Raw genomic sequence first — 13720 nt, 5'->3', positions numbered from 1 at the left:
CTTTTTTTATTTTTCACATCTGTTATAATTGAAAATATTCGTTCCGCTTCAGCATTTGAATGTGGAAAAGTAAGAACAAACTCGACTAATAATCTAAATTTGGGAACATTTTTTCATCATTAAAATCTTGAAACTCTAATATTTTTTTCTACATTTCGTCAATTTCTAAACAAGCTAACTCTTTTTTCTCAATATCACTAAAAATTGTTGGTAATGTTCTCCATTCTATTGCTAATTTTGTAATATTAATATTTTCTATATGTATAGTGTGACGTGACAGCCGCAGGCTGCTGTCCGTCACAAGGCCCTGAGGGCCCTTACGCAATAACATCACGCGGGCCCTGCGTCCTCCCGCTCGGGAGCGGACGCAAAAGCGTATTCTTTTGTACTTTTGTGTGTGTGGCGTCCCACGTGCTGTCCCTCTAATAAATTGTTAAGAATTTTGCGGGCGTTATACCGCGGGTGCGGCGGAGATCGGTGGCTCGGAAGATCTCGTTATCATTGTCGGACGTCTCGTCTCAGTGGAAAATCGTCCCGGAGATTACAGAGGAGCGAACAACGAGGGAGTCGAGAAAGACCCTTTCTAAGCGGGGGTCCGCAGGTAATGCCGCCCTTATCTTGCCTACCATTTGTGCCATGTAAGAATTCCGATACTGCCGCTGAATCACGCTTTCAGGATCCAGCGACGGCGCGCGAGGCCGACATCCCGACGGGGCGACTGCAGACCCGATACCGCGGGAAGTGCGGCGAAGGAATCACGACAACTCAAGATCCGCCGACGCCCCGTCGAGGAGGAAATGACGCCCTGAAGGCGGAGGATACGCCGGGCGAAGAGAAAAGAATCGGCCGCGCAAGGAAGCGCCAGGAGTCCCGTGCCCGGGGCCCATAAACATTGACCGCCGTGCGTGGATTGATCAGCCGGCGACAGCGTGGGCACCGCGCTCTGCGCGAAAATCGATTTTCGCGAAATCCGCCAATAAGGGCCGGGAACGCCGGAGGCAAGGTGGGGCGCGCCGCCGAGCGGTCCCCGCGAGATCCAGGATTCCTCACTCGTGCTGCGGACGTAGAATTAAAAACTGTGCGTGCGTTCTCAAGTTCCCGAGCCGAGCTGTACGGAAGGACGCGGGGACGGAATTCATCCCGACCCGGAGGAGGCCAGCCAAGGAGAGGCAAAGTGGTGAGACGAGCGTCACTCACACTGTAAAGCCACCGATTTCGCGGGTTGGGCGAGCCGCGAGGAGATCGCGTACTTGTCGCAAAATCTTTCGGCGTGTTTATGGGAATCCCGAGCTCGCGGATTCAACGGAGCATCGTCGTCTCGCCCGATCGCGCCCGTCCGCGTGATTTCGATACGTGCCGTGTGTTTTATAATCGTTTCGCGTTGCGTGTGCGTCCCGATCCGCAGCCGAGTCAATTGTTGTTGCGTCCGGTCGTCGTGTCGCGGGTTATCCCCGCGCTGTATCTTGTCGCGTCGTAGAAGACTTTGTTCGTCAATGCTGTAAAATTTGGTCGATCGCACTGTGACTGCGAGCCCTTCGGGGAGTATATTCGGATAATTGTCGACGCGTTCGTCGTATCCCGCCGTACGGGCGAAGCATTAGTAATCATCGCGCTTATCTTCGCGAGAATCGTTCGAGCACGGGAGAACACGAGTCCGTCGCATGTCGCGCGGGCTCGGGGTTGCGATCCGTCCCGCTCGCCCTTGGCGAGGTCACCCTGACGGAAGTCGGCGTCCTCCAACGACGCCGAGTCAAGCGTGAGACAAGTCGGAGAGTTCCCGCGTACGCATCATAGCCCGCTCGTTCGACATATCGTTCTCGAAAGATTTGATATCCAGCAGACAACCGCTGATAACGCGCGCGAGCCACCACCGCTCCGCAGAGCCGTCCATTTCTGTATTATTTACGATCAAATACAATTGTTATTTTTATTTGTTACATCTGTGTCGTACCAGCAATTCTCTCGCCTTCCCGATTCCATCCGCCCGCACCGAACCTCCCCCTCTACCATTTGAGGGCTGAGCAGCTGGCTCTCGGAGCCGCTAACGCCCCGGTCGCCTAGCGTGCGCCCGTCTTTCCCGAGATTCACGTCTCGAAACATTGGTTTGCGAGTTGGTGCACACAGAGTGGTACGCTTAACGTACCTGGCGCCCAACTTAGTGTTGCGTCGGGAAACCTCGCGAGGATAGCCGCCCCGACACCCGGGCGGCTCAGGGCCGCGGCCAGGGACGGAGGCGAAGTTGGCCGTCGCTCGCGAGCGGCGGTTACAATAGCTATGGATGATAAATCTTTAACTGTATCTCTATTTTCATTATAAAGTGCAATTTTAGGATCTAAAAATGTTAATTCTGCAAAAAATGTATTATTAAGTGGCAAACGTTTTAAAATTTCTTTAAGAGCAGTTTTATAAAAATTAAGACAATTTAATTTTATTTGTTCTTCAAATTCTAAAGGCTGAGTTCGCAAAAAGCTTTCACATTCTGGTCCCACATAAATATCTGTTGGATGTTTAAAATTTGTTTCATCATCTACATTTAAAGTAGAGATGTGCTTCAAAGTCTCTGAAACCATAAAATTTTGACCAATTTGATATAAAATTTGTTGGCTGCTAATATATAATTTGTGAATTAAAATTTTACGCGATTGAAAAAGAGCATTAAAACTGTTAAAAAAATGTAATGAATATTTTAAAAATAACAAATAAGCTTTATTCGAATTATCATTTAACTCAATTAAAATTTGTTCTGCGGATTTAGACTTATCTTCTGCAGCAGCCAAAGTAAAATAATGTTTAAGAACATCCCAATTTTCAAGAAGTCTGACAACACAATTATGCAGAACAAGCCATCTTGTATTTGAAAGTTTCAGAATTTTTTTCTTTTCAACATTAAAAAAGCTTGAAACTCCTTTAAGATTGCACACCTTCTCGCACTGCCCGAAACATAATTTGCAACATTTCTAATTAAATTTTCGCAATTTTGTGGCAATTTTCTGCAAGCTTTGCTGGCTATAATTGCGGACGAATGACAAATACATTTGAATAATATTACACTGGGTACTTCTATTTTTAAACGAGAAAAAAAAGAATTGTTACATCCCGTCATTACCGATGCATTATCGCTTGCCATGCCAGTAATATTTTTAATAGGAATATTATTTTTATTTAAAAATGCTTTAAACATTTCAAAAATTTTTTGTGCACTAGAATCTGTAGCATCTAATGCTAATAATTCTAATAATTGCGTTTTTACTTTTTTATCATTTGGTGAAACATATCGAACAAGTAAACACATAAATTTTTTATCGGTAATGTCTGTAGTTTCATCAATTAAAATAGAAAACTTACACGTTTGCAAAATTGAAATTAATTTTTCTTCTTCGCGTTTTGATATTATTTCTTTAACAATTTGTACACATTTAGTTCGTCCCAGTGAAAGATTTTGTGCAACTTCAGGAGTATGCAAATCTATAAAAATATCTTTTATTAACGGTATCAAATGTTCTACGGTAGAAAATGCTAAATTATGATCAGCATAAAATGCTGCTAATTTTATCTCTGCGCGTTTTATATTATCTTTAAATGAAAAGTGCTCGTGGTTATCAAGACTTTGAGTTTGTGTTTTTATATTATTTGTATGTGTAACCGTCTGTGAATGCTGTGTTATATCCGTCTTGCAACATCTAATAGTCTTATTACACACTACACACAAAGCTTTATTGTTCAGAATGGGGAGCCAACCATCCTTTAAAATTATCATCATTTAGCCATGCATCATTAAACTTTCTAACTGTTTTTTTAATAGCTCCTTTCCCAATATCCATAATTATTAATAATATTGCAAATCTATCACAGATATATTAAAGCAATATCACAGATAATTATTACTACAACTACAATAACTATTTTACTACTACCGCTACCGCTACCGCTACCGCTACCGCTACCGCTACCGCTACCGCTACCGCTACCGCTACCGCTACCGCTACCGCTACCGCTACCGCTACCGCTACCGCTACCGCTACCGCTACCGCTACCGCTACCGCTACCGCTACCGCTACCGCTACCGCTACCGCTACCGCTACCGCTACCGCTACCGCTACCGCTACCGCTACCGCTACCGCTACCGCTACCGCTACCGCTACCGCTACCGCTACCGCTACCGCTACCGCTACCGCTACCGCTACCGCTACCGCTACCGCTACCGCTACCGCTACCGCTACCGCTACCGCTACCGCTACCGCTACCGCTACCGCTACCGCTACCGCTACCGCTACCGCTACCGCTACCGCTACCGCTACCGCTACCGCTACCGCTACCGCTACCGCTACCGCTACCGCTACCGCTACCGCTACCGCTACCGCTACCGCTACCGCTACCGCTACCGCTACCGCTACCGCTACCGCTACCGCTACCGCTACCGCTACCGCTACCGCTACCGCTACCGCTACCGCTACCGCTACCGCTACCGCTACCGCTACCGCTACCGCTACCGCTACCGCTACCGCTACCGCTACCGCTACCGCTACCGCTACCGCTACCGCTACCGCTACCGCTACCGCTACCGCTACCGCTACCGCTACCGCTACCGCTACCGCTACCGCTACCGCTACCGCTACCGCTACCGCTACCGCTACCGCTACCGCTACCGCTACCGCTACCGCTACCGCTACCGCTACCGCTACCGCTACCGCTACCGCTACCGCTACCGCTACCGCTACCGCTACCGCTACCGCTACCGCTACCGCTACCGCTACCGCTACCGCTACCGCTACCGCTACCGCTACCGCTACCGCTACCGCTACCGCTACCGCTACCGCTACCGCTACCGCTACCGCTACCGCTACCGCTACCGCTACCGCTACCGCTACCGCTACCGCTACCGCTACCGCTACCGCTACCGCTACCGCTACCGCTACCGCTACCGCTACCGCTACCGCTACCGCTACCGCTACCGCTACCGCTACCGCTACCGCTACCGCTACCGCTACCGCTACCGCTACCGCTACCGCTACCGCTACCGCTACCGCTACCGCTACCGCTACCGCTACCGCTACCGCTACCGCTACCGCTACCGCTACCGCTACCGCTACCGCTACCGCTACCGCTACCGCTACCGCTACCGCTACCGCTACCGCTACCGCTACCGCTACCGCTACCGCTACCGCTACCGCTACCGCTACCGCTACCGCTACCGCTACCGCTACCGCTACCGCTACCGCTACCGCTACCGCTACCGCTACCGCTACCGCTACCGCTACCGCTACCGCTACCGCTACCGCTACCGCTACCGCTACCGCTACCGCTACCGCTACCGCTACCGCTACCGCTACCGCTACCGCTACCGCTACCGCTACCGCTACCGCTACCGCTACCGCTACCGCTACCGCTACCGCTACCGCTACCGCTACCGCTACCGCTACCGCTACCGCTACCGCTACCGCTACCGCTACCGCTACCGCTACCGCTACCGCTACCGCTACCGCTACCGCTACCGCTACCGCTACCGCTACCGCTACCGCTACCGCTACCGCTACCGCTACCGCTACCGCTACCGCTACCGCTACCGCTACCGCTACCGCTACCGCTACCGCTACCGCTACCGCTACCGCTACCGCTACCGCTACCGCTACCGCTACCGCTACCGCTACCGCTACCGCTACCGCTACCGCTACCGCTACCGCTACCGCTACCGCTACCGCTACCGCTACCGCTACCGCTACCGCTACCGCTACCGCTACCGCTACCGCTACCGCTACCGCTACCGCTACCGCTACCGCTACCGCTACCGCTACCGCTACCGCTACCGCTACCGCTACCGCTACCGCTACCGCTACCGCTACCGCTACCGCTACCGCTACCGCTACCGCTACCGCTACCGCTACCGCTACCGCTACCGCTACCGCTACCGCTACCGCTACCGCTACCGCTACCGCTACCGCTACCGCTACCGCTACCGCTACCGCTACCGCTACCGCTACCGCTACCGCTACCGCTACCGCTACCGCTACCGCTACCGCTACCGCTACCGCTACCGCTACCGCTACCGCTACCGCTACCGCTACCGCTACCGCTACCGCTACCGCTACCGCTACCGCTACCGCTACCGCTACCGCTACCGCTACCGCTACCGCTACCGCTACCGCTACCGCTACCGCTACCGCTACCGCTACCGCTACCGCTACCGCTACCGCTACCGCTACCGCTACCGCTACCGCTACCGCTACCGCTACCGCTACCGCTACGCGCTACCTACTACGACTACCACTACTGCTACTACTAATCCATTTACTTACCTATTACTTACCATATTACGTCCTCTCTGCTCCTTGAGGTAGTTAGAGTATTGGGGCCCGCCAAAACTAAGCGCCCAGAACGTACGTAACTGTATTTGCCATCCATCGCACATGCGCGACTTAGCCCATGGAGGGGGGTCTGGCAGCACTGGGTATGATTACAATAACGCCATCTAAGTCTGACCAAAACGCTTGGTTGTTCTGCGCATTGACCAGTCAATCCTAGGAATGCCTGCGCTATGGACTTTGATATTGAGTCATAATATTTATATATAACTTATAACTTTCTCCCTATGCCTGTTTATTTGTATCTCTCTTTCTCTTTCTCTTTTTCTTTTTGTTTACTTTATTTATTTTCTAATTTTTGAGTGATATATTAATTTTTTTTTCTGTTTCTAATAGGAAAATATTCAGATAGTGATTTATCAGATTATATATTAAATACAAGTTTAAGCAGCTCTAGTGAGAGTACAATCAATGTGCCAAAAAAACAGAAGAATCAAACGTGTAAATAAGTGATTATTACATTATATGCGTCAAGATTCTATTCGATCATTATTTTATTAATGAGTATATTTGTATTTCAGCCCGTAAAACATATCAAAAGAAAACACGATGGACGGATAAAGAAATAAGTGATGCAACAATGCATTTTTCAAAATATCTGCGTAAAGGAAAACTGCTACCTTTATCAGAAATAGATAAAATTAAAATGACATACAATGTGTTATGCGATAGAAAACCAGATGTAATAAAGACCTGGTTACATAATCAATTAAAAAAAAAAAAAATTTTTTTTTTAAACAAAACATATGCATTCATAATTTACTTAAATTTTATTTTATTTTATAAGGCAGCGGATTTTCCGTAGGAAAAAATTATGCAAAAATTACTGCACAAAAAATTGAATATTTTTGTACATGAATTTCTGCAGTTTTTATAGATTTTTGTACAAAGTTTTCGCCTTTAGAATTTTTCTATAGAATATTTTACAGAATTTTATGTAATGTTTTCTGAAGTTTTTTGTGTTCAGAAAAAATTACATAAAATTCTGCAAAATATTCTGCAGAAAAATTCTGAAGGCGAAAACTTTGTACAAAAATCTATAAAAATTGCAGAAATTCATGCACAAGAATATTCAATTTTTTGTGCAGTAATTTTTGCATAATTTTTTTCTATGGGTTCAAAGCTATATCTCATTAAATTCTTATTTCTTTTTAGATTTTAAAGAAGGTTTAACGTTTATGTTATTCATGATTAAAAATATGTTTGTTTTTCTTTCGCATGTTAGACATCAAAATTGTTTTGCAATTTACTATCTTCCTTAATATTTTTGCAATTATTTGTTTAAATATTATATTTAAATTTTGTCCTTATGTTGAAATATGATTTTTGATATTACATTACATATTTAAAAGATATATTTATTATAAAAATATATGTAAAAAAATTAATAAAATTAAAACATTTGTTTTTATATATTACTTTCACTTATGTTTTCATAAAAATATAAAAATTCGATACAGCGTTTAATTATTATGTTTATGCGTCTATGCAACATTTGAACACAATTCTCTTATTGGTATAAAAATTATTTAAATTTTATTTATGTGCAAATTTAATGAAGGAGCATTGTTACGTCCTGGAGGAGGGGGAAGTGACCGGGGCCGAGCGTAACCCGTGGTTCCCCAGGAGCGTAACTGTTTGTGAGTTTGTGGGTAAAAGAAAAAAAAAATTGGATCCGGTTATAGAATATATTTTCTTTTATTATTTTTATTATTGTTCTCTCGCTTGTTTTCTTCTTTTAAGAGGTGGTGCTCCTTCGAGGGGCTTGAGAAGCCTTTTATAAGCTTCTATGGATCGAGGGGTCGCCTTGCCGGATAAGGCGAATTTCGGGAGCGTCCCGACGAAGGCCTCGTCGCTTGTTATGCGGGGGCCTTGCCGCAGGGGTGGACGGGCCTGGCGGTCCACCTTTGCGGGACGCGTGGGAGCTCGTATAGGGGCGGTGTCGGTCCCTGGGGGTAGCCGGGGCGGCGGGCGCCTAAAGGGAGCGAGGTTTGGTGGTGGTGCGTTATGGCAGGGTGGTGCCGGGGCCACTAGTCGGGTGCAGGGGGTAGGCTGTGGAGGCGGCAGCTCAAACGGGCCCGGTGATCCGTGGGGTCTCGGGGAGGCGTCGGGGGGCGGAGGTCGATCGAAGATGCGAGGATCGAACGTTCCAGCCTCGATGAGACGCCATTTTAACCGCTTGATCTGCCGCTTCCTTCCCCCTCGGCGAGACCGTGGCATGATGTCGCACTGTTTGGTTGTAAACCGATTTTATTAAAAGAGCCCATGATTATATAAAAGACACGTGTCAGGCAGGTAAATTTTTTAATAAGTGAGTGTGGTAAGAGTCATGTAATTTGTGTAATGTTCCTCTCTTTCTCTTTGTTAATATTTATTTCCCTTTCTTTTAGTTTTTAAGAAATATTTTAATAGGCGTAATTTAGATGAGAAACCGAGTCAATCTGCCTAGTTTTGTAATAGTATGAGTCCGTGGGGATAAAGCGCCCAAATAGGCGAGCCCATTGCCCATGGAGTAGGGAGGGGAGTGTGGGGGATAAGCGCCCTAGTGGGCAGCCCGTACCATCCCACGGAGTGTAAGCCAGAGATCGACTCGGATTCTATTCTTACCCGTCTTGTTCGGTTTCACACGGACGCGGACCAAGAGTATGTGAACAGAGAGAGAGAGAGAGAGAGAGAGAGAGAGAGAAAAGCGTTTATTTCCATTCTAGGGCAAGCCCTCTAAGAACGTACAAGTATAGAATATTTGTAGAGTAGTAGTTATCGGTACAAAACAACAATAATTTCTAGGCAAAAGCAAAGGCAATCAAGTATATAGTGCTAGTACGCAAGCTTGAGTAAGAGTAACATGAAAGCATAACGAGTATAGTAACAGTAAATGGTAGCTTCAAACGCAGAGATAAAATAGAGATAAAATAGCGTGGCGTAGGCGTACAAAATATAGTAAATTTGAAGAGTGATAATTAATGGTACAGAACAACTGCAAAATAAAAACAAAAGCGATTAAGTATACGACATTAGTGCGCAGTACGTGCGTTCGCAAACTTAAGTTTAGAGTAAGATGTAAAGCGAATATGAATATGAAATATGAAATATGAGTCGCCAGTTGGTCAAGTGTTGGGAAGTGAAATGAAAGAGCTTCGAACATAATAACAAGATAGCATGGAAAGAGTATGGTGGTATGTGATCGCAAGCAGAATAGGAGGCACAAAATCATGCTTTGCCCTGGGAGGACTTCTTAGGAATTGCGCCAGTGGCGCGTTTGTTGGTCGTAGGCTGGGCGATGGATGCAGGAGACAGCCCCGAGGCCGACGGGACGGTCGGTAGAGCGTTTGTAGATTGTGGGAATATGGGAGCGCTGGAAGAAGCTCCGGCTAGAAGCTGCACCCCGGTAGACGTGGAAGGCAAAACAGAGGGCGAAGAAGCCCCGGCAAGAACGGAATTAAGATGTTCAGGGTGACGTATTGTTATAGGAGGGGTGTTTAACTGGCACCTCACACAGACGCGCCCGTTACGCGTCCACGCACCGTGCAGCAATCCGCTCCCGACGGCCTGCCTAGCCTCGGTGAGAATGCGACGCGTTTGAATGGTGAGCCGTTCAGTCATGTCTATGCGCGAGCCAGACAGGGAACTAGACACATCCGCCTCCTCGAGGACGCCCCTGGCGCGTTTACAGCTAATCCATCGGTTTCGAACAACATTTGATTTGAGACGGACGACGAGTGGGCGAGGACGACCGCGCGAAGCAGAGATGCGAAAGCAAGACTGGATATCACCCGAAAGTATTTCAATGGCCAGCGTTGAGGCGATTTTACCCACTAAAGTGAGGGGGTCCTCTGAAGGGAGCTCAAGCGCTCCAAATATGATCAGCTCACTGTTGAGCCTCGTTTGCTCGAGCGCCTCCAGGCGCGCCTCAAGGTGTGAACCCGCCACGTTAGACTCAGACTGAGATGGCTGGGATCTCTCGAGAGCACAGACGCGTTCGTTTAAGTCCTGTGCGGTAACAGTGAGCGCGTCGGTTTTAACGGCGAGATCCTCAAAGGACGCGGAGCACCGAGAAATGCTGAGTTCAAGCGTGGAGAGTTTGGCGTTGATTGCAGGGAGACTTTGAAGCTTTGTTTCGATATTAGAGATTTTCTGCAGCAGCAAGGACACAAGGCTCTCGCAGTTGTTGTAGTCCTTCGGTGGAGACCGGGCGAGTTCACTTGAGGCGGCAGGAGCCGACTTAAGATCCGGAGGCGGCGCGTGGTGTTTGCAAATGGGACAAGAAAATCCAGCAGCATCCTGTCCGCGTCTCACGGCGTCCGGACCCGCGATGGAAAGTAAGCAGTCCGCGTGAAATACGTGGTTGGTCTCGCAGGTACTCGTCAATGCATTAGAAGATGAGATAAACTTTTTGCAGTGACCACAAGTAAGCGTCATCTTCAGTTTGTCCGGTTTGTTCGTTTTGTTCGTGAGCAGCCGTGATCGAGCCCGCCTGATAGGAGTGAGCAACGGTTTGTTTTGGAAACCGAACTCACCGGAGCAGTACACGCAGTAGTCCTGTAGTGGGGGCGCAGGCAGCGAGATGAGGCGAGCACGCAGAGGTGAGATGATCGGCAGCGTAAAGCGAGATGAAGCGCATGCGCAGGAGAGAGACGGCTGGTGGATATGGCAGAAGGCTCCAGAAAAGATTGTCGTGTCCGAAGTCAGAGAAACGCCGAGAAATGCCGAGAAGAATGCCAAAATATCGCTTTGCGGTCACTCACCGTGATAGAGAAATGTCAAGCAATGCGCCCTTGACCGTTAGTCTGCAAGAAAAAGGGCCCCGCAGGGCAGCGACCGGCAGTAAGAAGCTCAAAGCAGAGAGAAAGAAAAATGCGTCCGCACGTACTTACGCCATTGAAGAGAGAGAGAGAGATAGAGAGACAGAGAGAGATCAATGATAGTTATTGTTATTGTTCGCGTAGTTACTGCCTGCCACGTGAACGACGCGGTTCTTAGTGGTGCTTTTTAGGAATGAATTTAGGCCAAAAATAATAATAATAAAAAAAAAGAGAGTACCTCTTTTCTTTTGTGGGTACTGTTCGGATGCTAATGAGAGAAAGAGCGTACAATTTTGCGACAAGGTGTAGAGAGCGTGAGGGGAAGCGCCCAGGGAGGGCACAACAAATCCCACGCCAAGGAAAGATGGGGGCGTTTGTGACGGAGAGCGCCTATGGGCTGCCTGTGGTGCACAGTTAGGTGGAGGGACGACGTAGGGGGTAAAAAGCGCCTTAATAGGCGCCCGTTTGTCCCCTGGACACCTCCTTACTTAAGCGCCCCGGTAGGCGTCCCTGGCTTGAAGTTCAGGGAGGAAGCAGGCGCCTGAATCGTAGCGCCCTGCTTCCAGGATGAGGATTCAGAGAAGTCGCTGTTTTCGCTTCAGAATATTTTAGGGAGCACCGAGGATGGTTTGCCCGTATTTTTGCCCCACTTAATTTAATAATACAAGTAAGAAATTTCTTTTTAGTTACTAAGTATAATTTTTATTATAATTTTTGTTAAGAATTATATTGAATACACAAAAAAACTTTGTTTTAAATAAAGTAGAGTGAGCTTACATTTGATAATTTATAAGAATGAATTTTACGGCGTTTGTAGATAAGGGAGATGTTACTTACGCACTGTTCGGTTCTTGTTATATTCTATCAAGAATTTAATGGTCACAATGTCGTATACTTGATAGTAGTCTTATTTGTAAGAGCACGAAGGCTAATAATTATTACACGGATAGCACTTTCTTCCTGCAGAGTAACGTCTATGCCTACTGGCAGCGCGACTCGTTATATGAGCGAGAAATGCTGCTTCCTGAGGATCTCGCGCTCCTTATATACCCCAAAACTAGGGGGTCCTAGGGGTACGCGGGTGTAGGGAAGCTCAAATCCATGGAAAATTCCGCGACAAATAGCTATTATTTTTGAAATTTTATGGTTTCTAATTTTTGTTCGGATTATTATAAACTTCGGTCAAGAGGTAGCCAGGGTGATTAGCGTTTGAATGCTTCCTTCGCCTTTCTCCTATCACCTCTGTGAGGCGGTAGTAATTAAACCGCATACTTTCGTAATTACTTTACTCATGCTATTTCATTCATACTTCCCGATCGGAATAATGCTCGAGCTATTGCTATCCCACTTGGTACACGCGCTCCGCGGCTGGACCGACTCTTCGGCAGCGCGAGAGTGTCACGCGTGAACCGCGTGGTTGAAAAATATTCACATTACTCCAGGTTGTTAATAATGTGAAAGAGTTATAGCATGACTGCGACGGATTGCAGTATTATTAATTAACAAGGGAGTTGAGGGGTGGCGGTTGCACCCTGTCGTTAATAGCAAATAGAAAGGTGACGAAAGAATATTACTCTTTTAATGAAATTTTTAACTATACGCGGCATGATTCGATGGATTTGAGCCTTTAACAATTGAGGTAATAATTACGCACGTGATAACAATAAAATTAATAAAGAGTATAAGCGTAGGATGTACGCGCTGATACCCCGCGCGTCTGATTTCGTGGGGAGGGGAGCGCTCGGTGAGACGGGTGCTCCGGCGGATCACGCGAGAGCGCGGTGCGCGACGTGAGATGAAACAGGTGAAAGATTTCATCGAACGTAACAAGCATTATGAATTTAAATCTGATGTCTTACGCATACATAGTAATAAAACTTTAATAAATAATGTTAAAAAGTTGATTCCGTTTTAAAAGTATTTATCACAACACTGCCAAGCACAGACTATTACATGGTTTCGTTGCATACGTTATTATTAGCTAAACTTTTCTTGTCTTTTGTATCGGGTTTTTTTTTTGTAGGACTAAAATTGTGGCCAAAAGTTATTGTCATTGTTAAATAAAAATAAACCTAAGTAGTTTACATTTTCAAATTTAATAACTTTTGACTGTTAAATGTATAGCTAAAACATCTCTTAACCTAATCCTGATGAGCCCAGATAAGTTACATACTTCAATATATCTGAACGATTAAAACATTAAGGGGATACTAAAGTGCCTGTCAAACTTAGGATTAATAAATGTCATTCATGCACATTATCATCAAAGTTTCATGTATATTTTTTATAGATTGGAAATCCCTTTTTAAATTAAAGTATACGTATTAATATCAGTTTATGAAATTGGACTTCATAACGAAAATGAAAACTTTTTTCAAAATGCTTTTTTTTATCATCCTGTATCAAATTGTAATATAAAAGGCTAAACAAATTAATCTTTTTTCTAAACTTTTAATTTATTTCACTTGCATGATATTGTTTTTTTCACGCTATCCCTAGTTTGCACATATTCCATTTTGTACATAATATTGTATAATTTTGCATTACGGATTTTAGTAT

The 13720-nt window shown here is 46.4% G+C and overlaps 1 protein-coding gene across 1 annotated transcript; it reads right to left on the bottom strand.

Annotated features, from left to right (window-relative positions):
- Positions 1–8069: 8069 nt before the first annotated feature.
- Positions 8070–8579, bottom strand: LOC118648784 (proline-rich receptor-like protein kinase PERK10). The gene has a single exon (XM_036295200.1). The coding sequence runs from the start codon at positions 8577–8579 to the stop codon at positions 8070–8072; it is 510 nt and encodes a 169-aa protein (XP_036151093.1).
- Between the last annotated feature and the right edge of the window lie 5141 nt (positions 8580–13720).

The sequence above is a fragment of the Monomorium pharaonis genome, unplaced genomic scaffold, assembly GCF_013373865.1.
Source record: "Monomorium pharaonis isolate MP-MQ-018 unplaced genomic scaffold, ASM1337386v2 scaffold_692, whole genome shotgun sequence".
In the NCBI taxonomy this organism is placed as follows: Eukaryota; Metazoa; Arthropoda; class Insecta; order Hymenoptera; family Formicidae; genus Monomorium; species Monomorium pharaonis.
This window is presented reverse-complemented; position numbering and strand designations above follow the sequence as displayed.

Bases quoted from the DNA above. Each gene is read 5' to 3' on its own strand.
- LOC118648784 (XM_036295200.1), bottom strand. From the start codon at position 8,579: ATGCCACGGTCTCGCCGAGGGGGAAGGAAGCGGCAGATCAAGCGGTTA.